This window comes from Panulirus ornatus, chromosome 16 (genome assembly GCF_036320965.1).
Source record: "Panulirus ornatus isolate Po-2019 chromosome 16, ASM3632096v1, whole genome shotgun sequence".
NCBI classification, from domain to species: Eukaryota; Metazoa; Arthropoda; class Malacostraca; order Decapoda; family Palinuridae; genus Panulirus; species Panulirus ornatus.
This window is the reverse complement of record NC_092239.1, coordinates 13,580,224-13,605,819: the sequence shown is the minus strand read 5'-3', so window position 1 is coordinate 13,605,819 and position 25,596 is coordinate 13,580,224. Positions and strand designations below refer to the sequence as shown.

The window sequence follows — 25,596 nt, the reverse complement described above, 5'->3', positions numbered from 1 at the left end:
CATTCAAACTCACCTCCCAATTGACTTGACCCTCAACCCTACTGTACCTAATAACCTTGCTCTTATTCACATTTACTCTTAACTTTCTTCTTCCACACACTTTACCAAACTCAGTCACCAGCTTCTGCAGTTTCTCACATGAATCAGCCACCAGCGCTGTATCATCAGCGAACAACAACTGACTCACTTCCCAAGCTCTCTCATCCACAACAGACTGCATACTTGCCCCTCTTTCCAAAACTCTTGCATTTACCTCCCTAACAACCCCATCCATAAACAAATTAAACAAACCATGGAGACATCACACATCCCTGCCGCAAACCTACATTCACTGAGAACCAATCACTTTCCTCTCTTCCTACACGTACACATGCCTTACATCCTCGATAAAAACTTTTCACTGCTTCTAACAACTTGCCTCCCACACCATATATTCTTAATACCTTCCAAAGAGCATCTCTATCAACTCTATCATATGCCTTCTCCAGATCCATAAAAAAGCTACATACAAATCCATTTGCTTTTCTAAGTATTTCTCACATACATTCTTCAAAGCAAACACCTGATCCACACATCCTCTACCACTTCTGAAACCACACTGCTCTTCCCCAATCTGATGCTCTGTACATGCCTTCACCCTCTCAATCAATACCCTCCCATATAATTTACCAGGAATACTCAACAAACTTATACCTCTGTAATTTGAGCACTCACTCTTATCCCCTTTGCCTTTGTACAATGGCACTATGCACGCATTCCGCCAATCCTCAGGCACCTCACCATGAGTCATACATACATTAAATAACCTTACCAACCAGTCAACAATACAGTCACACCCTTTTTTAATAAATTCCACTGCGATACCATCCAAACCTGCTGCCTTGCCGGCTTTCATCTTCCGCAAAGCTTTTACTACCTCTTCTCTGTTTACCAAATCATTTTCCCTAACCCTCTCACTTTGCATACCCCCTCGACCAAAACACCCTATATCTGCCACTCTATCATCAAACACATTCAACAAACCTTCAAAATACTCACTCCATCTCCTCCTCACATCACCACTACTTGTTATCACCTCCCCATTTGCGCCCTTCACTGAAGTTCCCATTTGCTCCCTTGTCTTACGCACTTTATTTACCTCCTTCCAAAACATCTTTTTATTCTCCCTAAAATTTAATGATACTCTCTCACCCCAACTCTCATTTGCCCTTTTTTTCACCTCTTGCACCTTTCTCTTGACCTCCTGTCTCTTTCTTTTATACATCTCCCACTCAATTGCATTTTTTCCCTGCAAAAATCGTCCAAATGCCTCTCTCTTCTCTTTCACTAATACTCTTACTTCTTCATCCCACCACTCACTACCCTTTCTAATCAACCCACCTCCCACTCTTCTCATGCCACAAGCATCTTTTGCGCAATCCATCACTGATTCCCTAAATACATCCCATTCCTCCCCCACTCCCCTTACTTCCATTGTTCTCACCTTTTTCCATTCTGTACTCAGTCTCTCCTGGTACTTCCTCACACAGGGAAAATGATTTGGTAAACAGAGAAGAGGTAGTGAAAGCTTTGCGGAAGATGAAAGCCGGCAAGGCAGCAGGTTTGGATGGTATTGCAGTGGAATTTATTAAAAAAGGGGGTGACTGTATTGTTGACTGGTTGGTAAGGTTATTTAATGTATGTATGACTCATGGTGAGGTGCCTGAGGATTGGCGGAATGCGTGCATAGTGCCATTTTACAAAGGCAAAGGGGATAAGAGTGAGTGCTCAAATTACAGAGGTATAAGTTTGTTGAGTATTCCTGGTAAATTATATGGGAGGGAATTGATTGAGAGGGTGAAGGCATGTACAGAGCATCAGATTGGGGAAGAGCAGTGTGGTTTCAGAAGTGGTAGAGGATGTGTGGATCAGGTGTTTGCTTTGAAGAATGTATGCGAGAAATACTTAGAAAAGCAAATGGATTTGTATGTAGCATATATGGATCTGGAGAAGGCATATGATAGAGTTGATAGAGATGCTCTGTGGAAGGTATTAAGAATATATGGTGTGGGAGGCAAGTTGTTAGAAGCAGTGAAAAGTTTTTATCGAGGATGTAAGGCATGTGTACGTTTAGGAAGAGAGGAAAGTGATTGGTTCTCAGTGAATGTAGGTTTGCGGCAGGGGTGTGTGATGTCTCCATGGTTGTTTAATTTGTTTATGGATGGGGTTGTTAGGGAGGTAAATGCAAGAGTTTTGGAAAGAGGGGCAAGTATGAAGTCTGTTGGGGATGAGAGAGCTTAGGAAGTGAGTCAGTTGTTGTTCGCTGATGATACAGCGCTGGTGGCTGATTCATGTGAGAAACTGCAGAAGCTGGTGACTGAGTTTGGTAAAGTGTGTGGAAGAAGAAAGTTAAGAGTAAATGTGAATAAGAGCAAGGTTATTAGGTACAGTAGGGTTGAGGGTCAAGTCAACTGGGAGGTGAGTTTGAATGGAGAAAAACTGGAGGAAGTGAAGTGTTTTAGATATCTGGGAGTGGATCTGGCAGCGGATGGAACCATGGAAGCGGAAGTAGATCATAGGGTGGGGGAGGGGGCGAAAATTCTGGGGGCCTTGAAGAATGTGTGGAAGTCGAGAACATTATCTCGGAAAGCAAAAATGGGTATGTTTGAAGGAATAGTAGTTCCAACAATGTTGTATGGTTGCGAGGCGTGGGCTATGGATAGAGTTGTGCGCAGGAGGATGGATGTGCTGGAAATGAGATGTTTGATGACAATGTGTGGTGTGAGGTGGTTTGATCGAGTGAGTAACGTAAGGGTAAGAGAGATGTGTGGAAATAAAAAGAGCGTGGTTGAGAGAGCAGAAGAGGGTGTTTTGAAGTGGTTTGGGCACATGGAGAGGATGAGTGAGGAAAGATTGACCAAGAGGATATATGTGTCGGAGGTGGAGGGAGCAAGGAGAAGAGGGAGACCAAATTGGAGGTGGAAAGATGGAGTGAAAAAGATTTTGTGTGATCGGGGCCTGAACATGCAGGAGGGTGAAAGGAGGGCAAGGAATAGAGTGAATTGGAGCGATGTGGTATACCGGGGTTGACGTGCTGTCAGTGGATTGAATCAAGGCATGTGAAGCGTCTGGGGTAAACCATGGAAAGCTGTGTAGGTATGTATATTTGCGTGTGTGGACGTATGTATATACATGTGTATGGGGGTGGGTTGGGCCATTTCTTTCGTCTGTTTCCTTGCGCTACCTCGCAAACGCGGGAGACAGCGACAAAGTATAAAAAAAAAAAAAAAAAAAAAAATATATATATATATATATATATATATATATATATATATATCTGCTAATACATGCTAATAATTAGCATGTAGTAAATTGTATGATTATGCAGTTTGGATTAACATTTGTTATTCATGGTATGGGTTTATGATATGAATGTTTAAGCAGCATTTTTTTTTTTAAAGAAATACTGCCTATAATAAAAGGATACTGGGAGCGGGTGGCTGGAAATCCTCCCCTCTCATTTTTTTTAATTTTCCAAAAGATGGAACAGAGAAGGGGGCCAGGTGAGGATATTCCCTTAAAGGTCCAGTCCTCTGTTCTCAACGCTACCTCGCTGACGCGGGAAATGGCGAATAGTTTGAAAGAAAGATATATATATATATATATATATATATATATATATATATATATATAGGGGATAGGGGAGAAAGAATACTTCCCACGTATTCCCTGCGTGTTGTAGAAGGCAACTAAAAGGGAAGGGAGCGGGTGGCTGGAAATCCTCCCCTCTCGTTTTTTTTTTAATTTTCCAAAAGAAGGAACAGAGAAGGGGGCCAGGTGAGGATATTCCCTCTAAGGCCCAGTCCTCTGTTGATAACGCTACCTCGCTAATGCGGGAAATGGCGAATAGTACGAAAGAAAAAAAGAATATATATACACCTCTTTCACCTGTACTAAGTAATCTTTATATGGAATTTTTTGAAACAAAACTACTAAAGGATATCTTACCTTCTAATGCAATTTGGTTTACGTATGTAGATGATGGTCTTTGTGTTTGGCCAACAAATGAAAATTTACAAATATTTCTCCCCTTACTTAACAATTTAGTACCTTCCATCAAATTTACTGTAGAAAATGAAAATAATGGTATGTTACCATTTTTTAGACAGCATGATCCATGTGCAGGAAACAAGTTTAAGTTTAGCATATACAGAAAACGTACCAAAATGTGCTCATATATCCATCATTACTCAACATGACTTAAATTATCATGTCAATATATGTTCCATAGGGCATTACATATTTGCAGTACATAGTTTATTGATGATAAGTTTGAGAAGATATATTCAACTGGATCTATGTGCCCTAGATCTTTCATTGATAAATCCCTAATTCAGCAAAGAAACCATTTCATAGTAGAACCCAAACATCCCATTGACACCAAGAATCTTTTAGTTCTCCCTTTTAACAATAATGCTACTTTACTTCCCATGTTGCTTATCTCCTTTAATGTAAATGTTGCCTTCAGCAATTATAATACTTTAAAGAATACCTTAAATCAAGAACTCACCAGAAAATTCTCCTGAATGCATATTTAAAGTACCATGTAGAAACTGTGATAAGTTTTATGTTGGGCAGACTGGCAAGGATCTTTCTGTTAGACTTATATTTATTTTTTTTATTTTATTATACTTTGTCGCTGCCTCCCGCGTTTGCGAGGTAGCGCAAGGAAACAGACGAAAGAAATGGCCCAACCCCCCCCCCCCATACACATGTATATACATACGCCCACACACGCAAATATACATACCTATACAGCTTTCCATGGTTTACCCCAGACGCTTCACATGCCTTGATTCAATCCACTGACAGCACGTCAACCCCGGTATACCACATCGCTCCAATTCACTCTATTCCTTGCCCTCCTTCACCCTCCTGCATGTTCAGGGCCCCGATCACAACAAAAATCTTTTTCACTCCATCTTTCCACCTCCAATTTGGTCTCCCTCTTCTCCTCGTTCCCTCCACCTCCGACACATATATCCTCTTGGTCAATCTTTCCTCACTCATTCTCTCCATGTGCCCAAACCACTTTCAAAACACCCTCTTCTGCTCTCTCAACCACGCTCTTTTTATTTCCACACATCTCTCTTACCCTTACGTTACTCACTCGATCAAACCACCTCACACCACACATGTCCTCAAACATCTCATTTCCAGCACATCCATCCTCCTGCGCACAACTCTATCCATAGCCCACGCCTCGCAACCATACAACATTGTTGGAACCACTATTCCTTCAAACATACCCATTTTTGCTTTCCGAGATAATGTTCTCGACTTCCACACATTCTTCAAGGCCCCAGAATTTTCGCCCCCCCCCACCCTATGATCCACTTCCGCTTCCATGGTTCCATCCGCTGCCAGATCCACTCCCAGATATCTAAAACACTTCACTTCCTCCAGTTTTTCTCCATTCAAACTCACCTCCCAATTGACTTGACCCTCAACCCTACTGTACCTAATAACCTTGCTCTTATTCACATTTACTCTTAACTTTCTTCTTCCACACACTTTTACCAAACTCAGTCACCAGCTTCTGCAGTTTCTCACATGAATCAGCCACCAGCGCTGTATCATCAGCGAACAACAACTGACTCACTTCCCAAGCTCTCTCATCCACAACAGACTGCATTACTTGCCCCTCTTTCCAAAACTCTTGCATTTACCTCCCTAACAACCCCATCCATAAACAAATTAAACAAACCATGGAGACATCACACATCCCTGCCGCAAACCTACATTCACTGAGAACCAATCACTTTCCTCTCTTCCTACACGTACACATGCTTACATCCTCGATAAAAAACTTTTCACTGCTTCTAACAACTTGCCTCCCACACCATATATTCTTATACCTTCCAAAGAGCATCTCTATCAACTCTATCATATGCCTTCCTCCAGATCCATAAAAAAGCTACAATACAAATCCATTTGCTTTTCTAAGTATTTCTCACATACATTCTTCAAAGCAAACACCTGATCCACACATTCCTCTACCACTTCTGAAACCACACTGCTCTTCCCCAATCTGATGCTCTGTACATGCCTTCACCCTCTCAATCAATACCCTCCCATATATTTACCAGAATACTCAACAAACTTATACCTCTGTAATTTGAGCACTCACTCTTATCCCCTTTGCCTTTGTACAATGGCACTATGCACGCAATTCCGCCAATCCTCAGGCACCTCACCATGAGTCATACATACATTAAATAACCTTACCAACCAGTCAACAATACAGTCACACCCTTTTTTTAATAAATTCCACTGCGATACCATCCAAACCTGCTGCCTTGCCGGCTTTCATCTTCCGCAAAGCTTTTACTACCTCTTCTCTGTTTACCAAATCATTTTCCCTAACCCTCTCACTTTGCATACCCCCTCGACCAAAACACCCTATATCTGCCACTCTATCATCAAACACATTCAACAAACCTTCAAAATACTCACTCCATCTCCTTCTCACATCACCACTACTTGTTATCACCTCCCCATTTGCGCCCTTCACTGAAGTTCCCATTTGCTCCCTTGTCTTACGCACTTTATTTACCTCCTTCCAAAACATTTTTTTATTCTCCCTAAAATTTAATGATACTCTCTCACCCCAACTCTCATTTGCCCTTTTTTTCACCTCTTGCACCTTTCTCTTGACCTCCTGTCTCTTTCTTTTATACATCTCCCACTCAATTGCATTTTTTCCCTGCAAAAATCGTCCCAAATGCCTCTCTCTTCTCTTTCACTAATACTCTTACTTCTTCATCCCACCACTCACTACCCTTTCTAATCAACCCACCTCCCACTCTTCTCATGCCACAAGCATCTTTTGCGCATCCATCACTGATTCCCTAAATACATCCCATTCCTCCCCCACTCCCCTTACTTCCATTGTTCTCACCTTTTCCATTCTGTACTCAGTCTCTCCTGGTACTTCTCACACAGGGAAAATGATTTTGGTAAACAGAGAAAGAGTAGTGAAAGCTTTGCGGAAGATGAAAGCCGGCAAGGCAGCAGGTTTGGATGGTATTGCAGTGGAATTTATTAAAAAAGGGGGTGACTGTATTGTTGACTGGTTGGTAAGTTATTTAATGTATGTATGACTCATGGTGAGGTGCCTGAGGATTGGCGGAATGCGTGCATAGTGCCATTTTACAAAGGCAAAGGGGATAAGAGTGAGTGCTCAAATTACAGAGTATAAGTTTGTTGAGTATTCCTGGTAAATTATATGGGAGGGAATTGATTGAGAGGGTGAAGGCATGTACAGAGCATCAGATTGGGGAAGAGCAGTGTGGTTTCAGAAGTGGTAGAGGATGTGTGGATCAGGTGTTTGCTTGAAAAATGTATGCGAGAAATACTTAGAAAAGCAAATGGATTTGTATGTAGCATATATGGATCTGGAGAAGGCATATGATAGAGTTGTGCGCAGGAGGATGGATGTGCTGGAAATGAGATGTTTGAGGACAATGTGTGGTGTGAGGTGGTTTGATCGAGTAAGTAACGTAAGGGTAAGAGAGATGTGTGGAAATAAAAAGAGCGTGGTTGAGAGAGCAGAAGAGGGTGTTTTGAAATGGTTTGGGCACATGAAGAGAATGAGTGAGGAAAGATTGACCAAGAGGATATATGTGTCGGAGGTGGAGGGAACGAGGAGAAGAGGGAGACCAAATTGGAGGTGGAAAGATGGAGTGAAAAAGATTTTGTGTGATCGGGGCCTGAACATGCAGGAGGGTGAAAGGAGGGCAAGGAATAGAGTGAATTGGAGCGATGTGGTATACCGGGGTTGACGTGCTGTCAGTGGAGTGAATCAAGGCATGTGAAGCGTCTGGGGTAAACCATGGAAAGCTGTGTAGGTATGTATATTTGCGTGTGTGGACATGTGTATGTACATGTGTATGGGGGGGGTTGGGCCATTTCTTTCGTCTGTTTCCTTGCGCTACCTCGCAAACGCGGGAGACAGCGACAAAGTATAAAAAAAAAAAAAAAAAAAAAAAAAAAAAAAATATATATATATATATATTATCCCTGGGGATAGGGGAGAAAGAATACTTCCCACGTATTCCCTGCGTGTCGTAGAAGGCGACTAAAAGGGGAGGGAGCGGGGGGCTGGAAATCCTCCCCTCTCAATTTTTTTTAATTTTCCAAAAGAAGGAACAGAGAAGGGGGCCAGGTGAGGATATTCCCTCAGTGGCCCAGTTCTCTGTTCTTAACGCTACCTCGCTAACGCGGGAAATGGCGAATAGTTTGAAAAAATATATATATATATATATATATATATATATATATATATATATATATATATATATAGGGGATAGGGGAGAAAGAATACTTCCCACGTATTCCCTGCGTGTTGTAGAAGGCAACTAAAAGGGAAGGGAGCGGGTGGCTGGAAATCCTCCCCTCTCGTTTTTTTTTTAATTTTCCAAAAGAAGGAACAGAGAAGGGGGCCAGGTGAGGATATTCCCTCTAAGGCCCAGTCCTCTGTTGATAACGCTACCTCGCTAATGCGGGAAATGGCGAATAGTACGAAAGAAAAAAAGAATATATATACACCTCTTTCACCTGTACTAAGTAATCTTTATATGGAATTTTTTGAAACAAAACTACTAAAGGATATCTTACCTTCTAATGCAATTTGGTTTACGTATGTAGATGATGGTCTTTGTGTTTGGCCAACAAATGAAAATTTACAAATATTTCTCCCCTTACTTAACAATTTAGTACCTTCCATCAAATTTACTGTAGAAAATGAAAATAATGGTATGTTACCATTTTTTAGACAGCATGATCCATGTGCAGGAAACAAGTTTAAGTTTAGCATATACAGAAAACCTACCAAAATGTGCTCATATATCCATCATTACTCAACATGACTTAAATTATCATGTCAATATATGTTCCATAGGGCATTACATATTTGCAGTACATAGTTTATTGATGATAAGTTTGAGAAGATATATTCAACTGGATCTATGTGCCCTAGATCTTTCATTGATAAATCCCTAATTCAGCAAAGAAACCATTTCATAGTAGAACCCAAACATCCCATTGACACCAAGAATCTTTTAGTTCTCCCTTTTAACAATAATGCTACTTTACTTCCCATGTTGCTTATCTCCTTTAATGTAAATGTTGCCTTCAGCAATTATAATACTTTAAAGAATACCTTAAATCAAGAACTCACCAGAAAATTCTCCTGAATGCATATTTAAAGTACCATGTAGAAACTGTGATAAGTTTTATGTTGGGCAGACTGGCAAGGATCTTTCTGTTAGACTTATATTTATTTTTTTTATTTTATTATACTTTGTCGCTGCCTCCCGCGTTTGCGAGGTAGCGCAAGGAAACAGACGAAAGAAATGGCCCAACCCCCCCCCCCATACACATGTATATACATACGCCCACACACGCAAATATACATACCTATACAGCTTTCCATGGTTTACCCCAGACGCTTCACATGCCTTGATTCAATCCACTGACAGCACGTCAACCCCGGTATACCACATCGCTCCAATTCACTCTATTCCTTGCCCTCCTTTCACCCTCCTGCATGTTCAGGCCCCGATCACACAAAATCTTTTTCACTTCATCTTTCCACCTCCAATTTGGTCTCCCTCTTCTCCTTGTTCCCTCCACCTCCGACACATATATCCTCTTGGTCAATCTTTCCTCACTCATCCTCTCCATATGCCCAAACCACTTCAAAACACCCTCTTCTGCTTCTGTTAGACTTAAGCAACATAAATATTGTATAAAAAAAACTACCAAGAATCAAATGCCTTATTTAATCACGTTAAAAACTACGATCATCGTACTGACTAAACTAATGCCATCTCAGTTATCAATAACTCAGTACCACGAGAAATATCAGTGAATCTTCTATTATCAAATACACAAAGATTTTTATTTATTTATTATTTTGCTTTGTCGCTGTCTCCCGCATTAGCGAGGTAGCACAAGGAAAGACGAAAGAAATGGCCCAACCCACCCCAATACACATGTATATACACACATGTCCACACACGCAAATATACATACCTATACATCTCAATGTACACCTATATATACACACACAGACATATACATATATACACATGTACATAATTCATAGTCTGCCTTTATTTATTCCCATCGCCACCTCGCCACACGTGGAATAACATCCCCCTCCCCCCTCATGTGTGCGAGGTAGCGCTAGGAAAAGACAACAAAGGCCTCATTCGTTCACACTCAGTCTCTAGCTGTCATGTAATAATGCCCAAAGGTCTATACAAATTGGATAGCATTATTGTTGATAAAATTTGCAAACAATTTCCCTTCTTGTCCACATAAGTTTATGATTTGCTCGTTGTCTGTCTTAGACAACCATTCGTTTACCAAATGGCGTCCTAGTTGTATATCAGCTGACTTTTAATTATTTCTTGTATCTCCCCTGAAGACGTGATTATAACATGAAAGTGCACTTGGGAACTTATCGTGTTCCATCTTCCCAATGGACTCGTTGGAATATATGTGTATGAGGGTGGTTGGGCCATTCTTCGTCTGTTTCCTTGCGCTACCTTGCTGACAGAGGAAACTGCAGTTAAGTATAATAAATGAATATACCAATAAGAACAAGAACACTTACTTAGGTGCACGGATGACAGACTGGATTTCATCAGACTTCAATATACGGGCTAAATCTGTGTTTGTCATCTTTGGCATGGGCAGGTTGTAATTCTTCTTCTTTCTTGACTCTTTACGCCAGGTCCCATACAAAGAATCCAACTTGCGAAATGCTGAGAAAAAATAAAATACAAAATTTCAAGCAAGAATTTGCAAGAAAAATTTCCTGCAATACAGCACACTTCATTTCAACTTCACAGGATATACCAAAACAATGCAGCCACACAATATGCCGTAGTTCACTTCACTGACAGTAAGTCGCCCCTGTATACCACACCACTCAGTTCACTCTATCCCATGCACACATTTAACCCTCCTGCATGTCCAAGCATTGAGCACTCTAATGTTTTACTCAACCTTTTATCTCCAATTTGGTTTTCCCCCTCTTGCACATATATCCTCTTGGTCAACCTCTCCTCATCCATTATCCCTATGTCAAAACATCTTCAGCACACCCTCTTCATTTCTCTCAATTATCTTCTTACCACACCACCCTCACCTTTCTACTACTTAATACATCAAACCACCTCACATGATGCCCACAAACATATCCAACAACACCCTTCTCAGCACATTTTCATAAAGCCTTGCATTGTAAATCACAGGAACTGCTTTATCTTCAAACATACCCATTTTCACCCACCAAGATAAAGACCTCTCCACATATTCCTCAATGCTTCACAAACCTTTGCCCCTTACACAACCCATGACTCACTTCTGCTCACATGGTCCCATTCACTACCGTGTCTTATTTCAGGTAACCAAATCCCCACTTCCTCCAATTAAATGTACACTACTTAACTGTCCCTCTGCATTGCTTAATCAGTCACTGGCTAAGTCAGAAATCCATTTACTGACCCACCCTTAACCGAGAGTAAACAGCAAGATATGAGGACCCAACTCAAGGCAGGCTGTGAATGCATCACAGTTAGCTACAATAACCAGTACATGGAGTCCTTTTACTCAGTCTCTTCGCACAACCTACTCATTCACCCAAACCATAACACTTCCAGATCAGTTCATCCATAGATTTCTTACAACCAAACCTCTCTCTCACACTGTCATTCTTTAAACAATCAACATAACTCAATCTTTTTTTTTTTTTTTTTTTTTTTTTATACTTTGTCACTGTCTCCCGCGTTTGCGAGGTAGCGCAAGGAAACAGATGAAAGAAATGGCCCAACCCCCCCCATACACATGTACATACACACATCCACACACGCAAATATACATACCTACACAGCTTTCCATGGTTTACCCCGGACGCTTCACATGCCCTGATTCAATCCACTGACAGCACGTCAACCCCTGTATACCACATCGCTCCAATTCACTCTATTCCTTGCCCTCCTTTCACCCTCCTGCATGTTCAGGCCCCGATCACACAAAATCCTTTTCACTCCATCTTTCCACCTCCAATTTGGTCTCCCTCTTCTCCTCGTTCCCTCCACCTCCGACACATATATCCTCTTGGTCAATCTTTCCTCACTCATTCTCTCCATGTGCCCAAACCATTTCAAAACACCCTCTTCTGCTCTCTCAACCACGCTCTTTTTATTTCCACACATCTCTCTTACCCTTACGTTACTTACTCGATCAAACCACCTCACACCACACATTGTCCTCAAACATCTCATTTCCAGCACATCCATCCTCCTGCGCACAACTCTATCCATAGCCCACGCCTCGCAACCATACAACATTGTTGGAACTACTATTCCTTCAAACATACCCATTTTTGCTTTCCGGGATAATGTTCTCGACTTCCACACATTTTTCAAGGCTCCCAAAATTTTCGCCCCCTCCCCCACCCTATGATCCACTTCCGCTTCCATGGTTCCATCCGCTGACAGATCCACTCCCAGATATCTAAAACACTTCACTTCCTCCAGTTTTTCTCCATTCAAACTCACCTCCCAATTGACTTGACCCTCAACCCTACTGTACCTAATAACCTTGCTCTTATTCACATTTACTCTTAACTTTCTTCTTTCACACACTTTACCAAACTCAGTCACCAGCTTCTGCAGTTTCTCACATGAATCAGCCACCAGCGCTGTATCATCAGCGAACAACAACTGACTCACTTCCCAAGCTCTCTCATCCCCAACAGACTTCATACTTGCCCCTCTTTCCAAGACTCTTGCATTTACCTCCCTAACAACCCCATCCATAAACAAATTAAACAACCATGGAGACATCACACACCCCTGCCGCAAACCTACATTCACTGAGAACCAATCACTTTCCTCTCTTCCTACACGTACACACGCTTTACATCCTCGATAAAAACTTTTCACTGCTTCTAACAACTTGCTTCCCACACCACATATTCTTAATACCTTCCACAGAGCATCTCTATCAACTCTATCATATGCCTTCTCCAGATCCATAAATGCTACATACAAATCCATTTGCTTTTCTAAGTATTTCTCACATACATTCTTCAAAGCAAACACCTGATCCACACATCCTCTACCACTTCTGACACCACACTGCTCTTCCCCAATCTGATGCTCTGTACATGCCTTCACCCTCTCAATCAATACCCTCCCATATAATTTACCAGGAATACTCAACAAACTTATACCTCTGTAATTTGAGCACTCACTCTTATCCCCTTTGCCTTTGTACAATGGCACTATGCACGCATTCCGCCAATCCTCAGGCACCTCACCATGAGTCATACATACATTAAATAACCTTACCAACCAGTCAACAATACAGTCACCCCCTTTTTTAATAAATTCCACTGCAATACCATCCAAACCTGCTGCCTTGCCGGCTTTCATCTTCCGCAAAGCTTTTACTACCTCTTCTCTGTTTACCAAATCATTTTCCCTAACCCTCTCACTTTGCACACCACCTCGACCAAAACACCCTATATCTGCCACTCTGTCATCAGACACATTCAACAAACCTTCAAAATACTCACTCCATCTCCTTCTCACATCACCACTACTTGTTATCACCTCCCAATTTACGCCCTTCACTGAAGTTCCCATTTGCTCCCTTGTCTTACGCACCCTATTTACCTCCTTCCAGAACATCTTTTTATTCTCCCTAAAATTTACTGATAGTCTCTCACCCCAACTCTCATTTGCCCTTTTTTTCATCTCTTGCACCTTTCTCTTGACCTCCTGTCTCTTTCTTTTATACTTCTCCCACTCAATTGCATTTTTTCCCTGCAAAAATCGTCCAAATGCCTCTCTCTTCTCTTTCACTAATACTCTTACTTCTTCATCCCACCACTCACTACCCTTTCTAAACAGCCCACCTCCCACTCTTCTCATGCCACAAGCATCTTTTGCGCAATCCATCACTGATTCCCTAAATACATCCCATTCCTCCCCCACTCCCCTTACTTCCATTGTTCTCACCTTTTTCCATTCTGTACACAGTCTCTCCTGATACTTCTTCACACAGGTCTCCTTCCCAAGCTCACTTACTCTCACCACCTTCTTCACCCCAACATTCACTCTTCTTTTCTGAAAACCCATACTAATCTTCACCTTAGCCTCCACAAGATAATGATCAGACATCCCTCCAGTTGCACCTCTCAGCACATTGACATCCAAAAGTCTCTCTTTCGCACGCCTGTCAATTAACACGTAATCCAATAACGCTCTCTGGCCATCTCTCCTACTTACATAAGTATACTTATGTATATCTCGCTTTTTAAACCAGGTATTCCCAATCATCAGTCCTTTTTCAGCACATAAATCTACAAGCTCTTCACCATTTCCATTTACAACACTGAACACCCCATGCATACCAATTATTCCCTCAACTGTCACATTACTCACCTTTGCATTCAAATCACCCATCACTATAACCCGGTCTCGTGCATCAAAACCGCTAACACACTCATTTAGCTGCTCCCAAAACACTTGCCTCTCATGATCTTTCTTCTCATGCCCAGGTGCATATGCACCAATAATCACCCACCTCTCTCCATCTAACTTATCTTCATTTTTTTTCCTGTACTCAAGGCCTTAATGAGACACATCCATACGACACTGTTGAGACAACTTTACCATGAAACACACCTATCTCTGCCCTTAGACAATGACCTCTCCTACAAAATCCTTGATGTGCGCAAGACCTTAACCACTTTTCCCACCCTATGACCAATTTCAGGCCCCACAACTCCATCCACCATAAGGTTCCTAAGCAACCCACTTCCCCAATATCCCACCCCGTCAAACAAACCAACATGTTTCATTGTCCTGCTGCACCTCATAACCTAACTTTCATTCTCTATTTCAACTCACTCTCCTAAACCATCAACAGTTTCTCTTTGCAGTATGCCACCAGAGCCATGTCATCTACAAATAGCAACCTATCATATCATGCCGCCCTTCCAACAACATCCCAATGATTTGCCTTTCACTCAAAACTCTTACATTCAATTCCCCCACCAACTTGACAGCAAAGAAAGCCCACACATTCCCACACCCAAATGGATAAACTCGAGTACTCACTGAAAATTGGATTCCAGAAGTACCAAAAAACAAGCACCTAAAAGGTGGTTTCATGAAACAATTGCTGCCTGTACTTTAAATTATTAGTAGTTAAATCAAAAATGGGTGGAAATATTTATCCAGAACAATAAAAAAACACCAAAATCAATGGCTCCAAAGACAATCATCTTCAAGTTAAGATGGCAATAATCAGGCAAGATCCAAACTAGTTATAGGTTTTATGCCATTCAATCTTTGAATGCTGGGAAACAACTGTACATCGTAAAATGCATCAGGATGACCTTTCATGGTCAACTCCATATTCACTAACCTGTAATCCCCCCATAAGAAAATGAAATAATGATCGCTGTCTAACAAGGTACAGAGACATGTACATGAAAAGTATGTAATATACAAGCTTACCAGATTCTGTCCATATGCAGAATCTACCAACATGACCACCAGGTGCAAGCTTCAGAAGGTTTAGCCTATCCACACATATTGTGTCAACACCAGGGATGTTTCGGAAGGCCCGGGTCAAGCCCTGATCTTTGTTGTAGATAACAAGGGGTCCTGTTCGCTGTATACGACGACGGTTGCGCATCTTACCCTTACCAGCACGGAACCTCTTGCTTTTGTAAACCTGTGGATTATCCATTCCTAGAAAAGAAATTTACCAAAATTTCCATTGATTCACATAAATGTTTCAAGAAATTCAGCAAAACTATCAAAAATTTGAGTTAAAAAATTCCAAACCACACTACCTTGAGCACATCAGTCCATCCACGATGTTTCTTCAACATCAGCACAGCTTCCTTGGTCTTGGTCAGCTCTTCAACTTTGTCCGACACCACCAGAGGCACCTCTGGCACCTCCTGGATCATGTGCCCTGAAAACAATCAAATCTTGAACTTTTACACCAACTTGCCTTTATCTTTATATAATCAATATACTTTACACACAACTACAATAAAAGACTACAATAAAAGATCTCAAATTATTACCTTTTGACATTACCAGTGCAGGGCTTGAGGTGGCAGCAATGGCTGAGCACATGGCATAGCGTTTCTGATTGACTGCAATCTTGCGGTGCCAACGTCTCCATGTCTTTGTTGGAGCAAACATGCGACCCCCACGACACATATTTCCAAAAGCACCCTGGCCTGAACGATGAGTACCACCACCACGTACACGAGGGATACGAGCAACAGCACGACCTGTACCCCATGACTCAGCCGAGGTCTGATGACCTGCAGAAAGAAAACTAAGCTAACTTAGTCTAATTTCGAGTGAACACTAGAATACATTAAGTAAAATTGAAACACCTTCCTTTACCTTAAATACTCTTATGCAACAGCACCAGGCAAGGTGGTGGGTTTGCATGGTATTGCAGTAGGATTTATTATGAAAGGAGGTGACCGTGTTAACTGGTTGGAAAGAATAATCAATGTATGTATGGATCATGGGAAAATGATGAGGATTGGTGGAATGCAGTGCCAATGAACAAAGGCAAAGGGGATAAAGGAGAGTCTTCAAACTACAGAGGCATACATTTGTTGAGTATTCCCGGGAAATTGTAAGGGAGGGTATTAATTGACAGGATAAAGGAATGTACAGAGCATCTGACTGGGGAGCAGTGTGGTTTCAGGTGATAGAGGATGTGTGGATCAAGTGTGTGCTTTGAAGAATGAGAAATACTTAGAAAAGCGGATAGATTTGTATGTAGCATTTATGGATCTGGAGAAGGAATATGATAAGAGTTGATGGAAGGAGAAAGTGGAGAGTAAATGTGAATAAGAGCAAGGTTATTAGGATCAGTAGGTCTCAGGGACAAGCTAATTGGGATGTAAGTTTGAATGGAGAAAAATGTGTTTTAGATATCTGGGAGTGGACTTAGCAGCAAATGGAACCTTGGAAGCGAAAGCAAGTCATATGGTGGGGAGCAGCAAATGGAACCTTGGAAGCGAAAGCAAGTCACAGGGCGGGGGAGAAGGTTCTGGGAGCAATGAAGAATGTGTGGAAGGAAAGAACATTATCTTGGAGAGAAAAAATGGGTATGTTTAAGAGCAGTGGTTCCAACAGTATTATATGGTTGCGAGGAATGGAATATAGATAGGGTTGTACTGAGGAGGGTGGATGTGTTAGAAATGAAAAGTCTGAGGACAATTTGTGGTGTAAGGTGGTTTGAACGAACTAGCAACGATAGGGTAAAAGAGATGTGTGGAATTAAAGTGTGTGCTTGAGAGAGCAATAGAGGACATGTCGAAGTGGTTTGGACATATGGAGAGAACGAGTGAGGAAAGATTGACAAAGAGAACATGTGTCTGAGGTTGAGGGAACATGGAGACCAAATTGGAGGAGGAAGGATGTGAAATTTTTTTTTTGAGTAATCAGGGCCTGAACATACAGGAGAGCGAGAGGCATGCAAGGAATAGGGTGGATTAAAACAATGTGGTATACGGGGGTCGACTTGCTGTCAATGGACAGAACCAGGGCATGTGAAATGTCTGGGGTAAACCATGGAAAGGTCTGAGGGGCCGGAATGTGGACAATGAGCTTTTTCTGTCTGTTTTCCTAGCACTGCCTTGCTGAAGCGGAGGGTAGCAATGCTGTTTCCTGTGGGGCACAGTATCGCCAGGAATGGATGAAGGCAAGATTTCTTTAACACATCTCACGGGCATTTGCACTCCTGAAACCACACTGCTCTTCCCCAGTCTGATGCTCTGTATATGCCTTCACCCTCTCAATCAATACCCTCCCATATTTCCCTGGAATACTCAACAAACTTACACCTCTGTAATTTGAGCACTCACTTTTATCCCCTTTGCCTTTGTACAATGACACTATGCAAGCATTCTCCCAATCATCAGGCACCTCACCATGAGTCATACATACACTAAATAACCTTACCAAGCAGTCAACAATACAGTCACCACCCTTTTTAATAAATTCATCAAACACATTCAGCAAACCTTCAAAATACTCACTCCATCTCCTTCCTTCTCACATTACCACTACTTGTTATCACCTCCCCATTAGCCCCCTTCACTGAAGTTCCCATTTGTTCCCTTGTCTTACACTTTATTTACCTCCTTCCACATCATCTTTTTATTCTCTCTAAAATTTAATGATACTCTTACCCCAATTCTCATTTGCCCTCTTTCACCTCTTGCACCTTTCTCTCGCCCTCCTGCCTCTTTCTTTTATACATCTCCCACTCATTTGCATTATTTCCCTGCAAATATCATCCAAATGCCTCTCTCTTCTCTTTCACTAATAATCTTACTTCTTCATCCCACCACTCGCTACCCTTTCTAATCTGCCCATCTCCCACGCTTCTCATGCCACAAGCATCTTTTGCACAAGCCATCACTGCCTCCCTAAATACATCCCATTCCTCCCCCACTCCCCTTACCTCCTTTGTTCTCACCTTTTTCCATTCTGTACTCAGTCTCTCCTGGTACTTCCTCACACAAGTCTCCTTCCCAAACTCACTCACTCTCACCATTATTTTCACCCCAACATTCTCTTTTCTGAAAACCTCTACAAATCTTCACCTTTGCCTCCACAAGATAATGATCACACATCCCTCCAGTTGCACCTCTCAGCATATTAACATCCAAAAGTCTCTCTTTCATGTGCCTATCAATTAACACACAATCCAATAACGCTCTCTGGCCATCTCTCCTACTTACGTATACTTATGTATATCTCTTTTTAAACCAGGTATTCCCAATCACCATCCTTTTTCAGCACATAAATCTACAAGCTCTTTACCATTTCCATTTACAACACTGAACACCCCATGCACACCAATTATTCCCTCAACTGCCACATTACTCACCTTTGCATTCAAATCACCCATCACTATAACCCGGTCTCGTGCATCAAAACTTCTAACACACTCACTCAGCTGCTCCCAAAACACTTGCCTCTCTTTCTTTCTTTCTTCTCAGGCCTAGGTGCATATGCACCAATAATCACCCATCTCTCTCCATCAACTTTCAGTTTTACCCATATCAATCCAGCTTACTTTCTTACAATATCACATACTCCCACCACTCCTGTATCAGTAGTGCTACTCCTTCCCTTGCTCTTGTTCTCTCACTAACCCCTGACTTTACTCCCAAGACATTCCCAAACCACTCTTCCCCTTTACCCTTGAGCTTCGTTTCACTCAGAGCCAAAACATCCAGGTTCCTTTCCTCAAACATATTACCTATCTCTCCTTTTTTCTCATCTTGGTTACGTCCACACACATTTAGACATCCCAATCTGAGCCTTCGAGGAGGATGAGCACTCCAAGCACGACTCCTTCTGTTTCCCCTTTTAGAAAGTCAAAATACAAGGAGTGAAGGGTTTCCAGCCCCCCGCTCCCATTCCCTTTGGTCGTCTCCTACGACACGTGAGGAATGCGAGGGAAGTATTCTTTCTCCCCTATCCCCAGGGATATAAATATGTATGTGTACATATATACACATATACATATATACACATCCAGGCCCCACAAAACTTTCCATGGTTTACCCCAGGCGCTTCACATGCCCTGGTTCAAGCCATTGACAGCACGTCCACCCCAGTAGCCACATCGTTCCAATTCACTATTCCTTGCACGCCTTTCACCCTCCTGTATGTTCAGGCCCTGATCACTCAAAATCTTTTCCATTCCATCCTTCCACCTCCAATTTGGTCTCCCACTTCTCGTTCCCTCCACCTTTGACGCATATATCCTCTTGGTCAATCTTTCCTCACTCATTCTCTCCACGTGACCATACCATTTCAATGCAACCTTTTCTGCTCTCTCAACCACACTCTTTACCACCACACATCTCTCTTACCCTTTCATTACTTACTCGATCAAACCACCTCACACCACACATTGTCCTCAACCATCTCATTTCCAACACATCCACCCTCCTCCACACAACCCTATCTATAGTTCATGCCTCACAACCATAAACCATTTTTGGAACCACTATTCCTTCAAACATAACTCTTTTTGCTCTCCAAGATAATGTTCTTGCCTTCCACACATTCTTCAATGCTTCAAGAACCTTTGCCCTCTCCCCCACCCTGTGACATACTTCTGCTTCTATGGTTTCATCCGCTGATAAATCCACTTCCAGATATCCAGTTTCTCTCCATTCAAACTTACCTCCCAATTGACTTGTCCCTCAACCCTACTGTACCTAATAACCTTGCTCTTATTCACATTTACTCTCAGCTTTCTTCTTTCACTCACTTTACCAAACTCAGTCACCAGCTTCTGCATCTCACACGAATCAGCCACCAGCTCTGTACCATCAGCAAACAACTCACTACCCAAGCCCTCTCATCTAAAACAGACTGCATACTTGCCCCTCTCTCCAAAACTCCTGCATTCACCTCCCTAACAATCCCATCCATAAACAAATTAAACAACCATGGAGACATCATGCACCCCTGCAGCAGACATTTACTGAGAACTAATCACTCTCCTCTCTTTCTACTCGTACACATGCCTTGCATCCTTGGTAAAAACTTTACACTGCTTCTAGCAACTTTTTCAAACTTTTTTCACACAATATACTTTTAAAACCTTCCACGAGGCATCTCTATCCACCCTATCATTTGTCTTCTCCAGATTCGTAAATGCTTTGTACAAATCCATCTGTTTTTCTAAGTATTTCTAATACATTCTTCAAAGCAAACAACTGATCCACACATCCTCTACCACTTCTGAAACCACACTGCTCTTTCCCAATCTGATGCTCTGTACATGCCTTTACCCTCTCAATCAACGCCCTCCCATATAATACCCAGGAATACTCAACAAACCTATGCCTCTGTAATTTGAACAATCACCTTTATCCCCTTTGCCTTTGTAAAATAGCACTATGCATGCATTCTGCCAATCCTCAGGCACTTCACCATGATCCCATACATACAATGAATATCCTTACCAACCAATCAACAGTCATCCCCATTCTTTTAATGAATTCCACTGCAATACCATCCAAACCACCGCCTTTCATCATCCACAAAGCTTTCACTATCTCTTATCTGTTTACCAGGCCATTCTCCCTGACCCTCTCACTTTGCACTCCACCCTGACCAAAACACCTTATATTTGCCACGCTTTCATCAAACACATTCAACAAACCTTCAAAATATTCACTCCATCTCTCTTCATCACTACTTGTTATTACCAACAGTTATTATCTATAGTTCCAAACACTTTATTAATGGAGAGAAGGTTACTGAAACATGACTTCTTTTTTCTAAACCCATGCTGAGAATCCCTAATGAGATCATAATTCTCCAAGTGTTCCCATATTTTGTTCACTATAATTTCTTCAAGAAATGCTCACACAAGATGTCAAGCCAACAGGACGATAATTAGAGGCAATGGATCTACGCCCTTTCTTGAAGATGGGAACGACATTCGCTGTCCTCCATTGCTTAGGAATACACCTGATTCGAGACTGTTTAAACGCATTTAAAAACGAAATACTTCCCCCTACATTCTTTCAAGACCCTCTCATAAATACCATCTGGCCCGGGTCTCGTCTACTTTTAATCGTTCTATTCGTTTCAAAATATCAAATTTACAAATCTCAATATCGCATAGCTTCCTACTTTCGTCCCCCCCTGTAAATTTGCTCTGGAACCGGAATCCTTGTATTCTCCTCCTGCATAAATATCGATATGCAATGGTTGTTTAAAAATTCACATCTCAATCTCACTATCAACTAATCTACCAAAATGCAATTTGATAGGTCCAATCTGCTCCCTAACTTTTTTTCTGAACATATGAAAAAATCCTTTGGCATTGTTTTTTGCTTTGTTAGTAATCTTATTTTGTAATTTCTCTAAGCCTACAAAACTTCAATTTTAACATTCTCTTAATTTGTGTTAGCTGATTAGTAAACTGTGTTTCCCCCCACTTTGTTGTGCATGCCCTTCTAATGCCCTATAAGGGATTTTATTCCACCATTTAGCCATTTGGGGTTAATATTGTTAGTTCTATACTGTCTATAAGGAATATTCAATTTTTGTCCCTTTTTCATTGTTACCTAGAACCTTTCTACGGAAACTTCCATGCTGTCAATGGTCTCCCGTGCCTCACCACCATTTGACCTGACACTACTAAGCTGATCTGAGTCACCTGACTAACCTAAACCAACACCACCTGCAATGCTTGGTCTGTCTTACCTCACCCACCTTCATTTAGTCCCACCCACACACCCACTTTCATTTAGTCCCACCTCATCAACAAAAGCAAAGTATCTGTATAGCCCCGCAAAGTTGGCCTTACGAAAGTCAGGAAAGAACATTTCATTCTCCTTTCTATTCACATCTTTCATTATACTGAATCTCATATCCCTGTGGTCACTATTATCTAACTCTCCTCCCTCCTCAAATTCATCTGTAAGCTTAGTTTTTGCATTTGTCAGCAACAAATCTAAAATGTTACCACCTCTAGTCCCCTCAGAAATATGCTGTGAGAAAACAACCTTGGACTGGGGGAGTTCTCAAAGGGCAAAGGTGTCATAGATAGATATATATAATTCATACATTCAACGAACTTACGCAACACCGAATAAAAAATAATTCAATGGTGTCATTCTATCAAAATGAAGAATGTTCTCATATTCAATTTCATCATTTTATCACAATGAAGATGAATATTTTAATATGACCATTGCAAACACTCAGCATGGTACAAGTTCCGACTACCTTATCTGTTTTCTCCATTTTTCTGAATATGTATATAATTGTCACCTATGCAAAAGAAAAGCATCAATGGCATTACATTTCCATTAGTCCAATTTCCACAAAAGTACACCTGAAATATTAAGAAACTAAACAAATTTGAATGGAAAGACCGCAACAAAGCACACCCCAAAGCAGTAGTTTAGTGTAAGAAGAAACATGCCAGTTCTGGAACAATTTTTGAGGATTCGGATATCAGACTTCACCTAGGTTGTGTTATCTGCAACAAAATGTAAGATAAATGGAAATTCATTACAGTATTTTCGATGACCTTTGGTAATACACCATGTCACTTAATAAACTAACCTGCATCTTTGTTAACAGCATACGCCTGACGAGTGTTCTTTGCAATTTGGTCGTGGACAAAGTTGACCACATCAGGTCTGATGGGGGCACGGAACACAGCCGGCAGTGAAACATTCACACCAGTCACTGCTCCATCAGTATGTACGCCCACTAGGGGGCGTGCACAAGCTGTTGCCTGAAATTCCAAAGTTAATCAAAATTTCAAAAAAAGGAAATGGGGATGGTTTGGTGGATTTAGACACTAGGTGTTATCATTTACTTAAGACAGTAAAAAAATGGACAACAGTACTGCTGCTGAATAATAAGACATGCCAATTTAATATTCTTTTACCTAAGCCACAATCTCCATTCAGTCCCCTCATCTTTGAGGCTTCTTTGGCGCTTTGTCTATCAGTCTGGACTATTGGTAATTGTGCGTAGTGATGTGTGCATGTTTAAATGCAGGGAAGGAAGAAGAATTAAGTGCTCAACTTCCTCGTTATGGTAGCTGCACCATGGGCGTGAAGTCTTCGACAACTTGAAATGAATTTGTAATGCAAGGACGGTTAATTTACATAGCGTAGACAGGGAAGTGTGACATGTTTGTCTGAAGCATTGCTTTGATGGGTTATGTTTCGTGGGTAGAAATTGAAGACTAAGCTGGGAAGGCAGTTCATTAGTGCTTCTCAGGTTAGCTCCATGTGTATTAAAATTTCTTGGGCGGGTGGTGTGATCTGTCGGGAGTTTCTACCTTGTTTCGGTTAACTGTGAGGTAATTTTCAATAGGCAGGATCTAGCACTGTTGCATATTCAGGAATGCTGAGCATAGTAATGTGGGATTGTGTGGATGATGAGCACTTCCCAACAAGGAGAATGGTGACAGTACAATTTTTAAGTGATTTACATATCTATTCCACACATTTCCATGGCCTATGACGATGGTATAAATAGTTTCATTACGACTGTGTAGTTTTTAACTTGGTAGACCTTGCGGGCAAATTTTACATTAATGTTAGTGTCATGAAAAAATACTACCTTAAGCCAATTAATTCAGAATACTTCCAGCCAATAATTCAGACATTCAATTTAGAAGGTAGCAGCACCAAATTCAGGTACGATCCTAGTAAATAGGCATTGGTTTTAAAGTGCGTTGCAATACATTTATACAAAATACAACTGATATATATTCATCATAAGTACAAAATACGACTGATATATATTCATCATAAGTACAAGTGACCTTGCAAGAATGTCAAGCGCATATGAAAGTCTAAAGCAGTCCTTATGTTCTACACAAACCCTGCCACACCGTCACCATGATAACCCTAAACATATTTAATGGATCTATGCGGCTACCACGCGCCCAAACCACATATTACAAATCTTACGGAGATAGTAGTATCAAACTAATCAGACATTCGCAAAGTAATGAAGGATGGGCATTTACTTCAGTGTTAAGTTAACGTTAAAAGGGCAACGCACCTACAACCGACGACACCTCATGGCAGATACACTCAGGCGTAGTCTCCCATATCACTCCATTTTAACCTTCACCTAACATTTCTTCTGACCGCTCCTTTCATTCTAACACTGCCAACACAAAATATCCAATAAAAATACATCAAACGAAAAGTTATTGTAAAATTACCATACTTCTCGAAGGTCTCTACAGCCAACACGTCTATTCTCTGAGAGAGCTTCACATCAAAGAACGACTCCCTTAACGTGGAGGTGAAGCGAGGCACTACGAAACGCACTAAATCCACACTACGGAAATACTGTCAAAATATATATAGATATATGAAATAATCATATAGATCTTTACTTCTATTTTAACAAATTATTATTATTATTATCATTATTATTATTATTTTTATTGTTATTATCATTATTATTATTATTATTATTATTATCATTAAGTAAATACCATAGCTCCAAAATACGAATTATGATAAAGTTAGGAAATATGGTGAAAATCTGAAGATGATTTAGATCGGGTGTTAACGTAATCTTTTGACTTTTTAAATACAAGTGTGTTTTTTCTGAAAATCAAATCCTATCAAGGAAAAAAATAAACAAAAGAAACTTTTTTTAAAAAAAAAAAAGGCACTATTTTCGTTCCTGCGACGATATATTATCACGTCTTACAATCACTGACCAAGTAACGGTAATCAAGGAACATCACGATCAAAATATATAAATCATATTAAGAACAGCTATGAAGGAACTTATATTTGATAAAAGTCAATGTCTGCAAAACGTTGGGAAGTGACTAAAGCAGATGTGAGATGTGACTTAATCCTTTAAATACTACACTGTATACAGTAGGATCATTAAAAGTACAGCATCACTCTTCAGCACGGAGGTACAACCCTTGTGTACGACTTATAAA

At 41.0% G+C, this 25,596-nt stretch overlaps 1 protein-coding gene across 1 annotated transcript in view; it reads right to left on the bottom strand.

Annotated features, from left to right (window-relative positions):
- Positions 1-24,987, bottom strand: part of RpL4 (ribosomal protein L4) — a 32,894-nt gene extending 7,907 nt beyond the window's left edge. Inside the window, exons 1-6 of the mRNA XM_071671313.1 lie at positions 24,853-24,987; positions 23,226-23,400; positions 16,169-16,414; positions 15,929-16,053; positions 15,588-15,807; positions 10,664-10,814 (exon numbers count right to left, since the gene is read on the bottom strand). Of these exons, the coding sequence (XP_071527414.1) occupies positions 10,664-10,814; positions 15,588-15,807; positions 15,929-16,053; positions 16,169-16,414; positions 23,226-23,400; positions 24,853-24,855 (920 nt within the window). The 5' untranslated portion in view covers positions 24,856-24,987. The remainder of the gene's footprint in view (positions 1-10,663; positions 10,815-15,587; positions 15,808-15,928; positions 16,054-16,168; positions 16,415-23,225; positions 23,401-24,852) is intronic.
- Between the last annotated feature and the right edge of the window lie 609 nt (positions 24,988-25,596).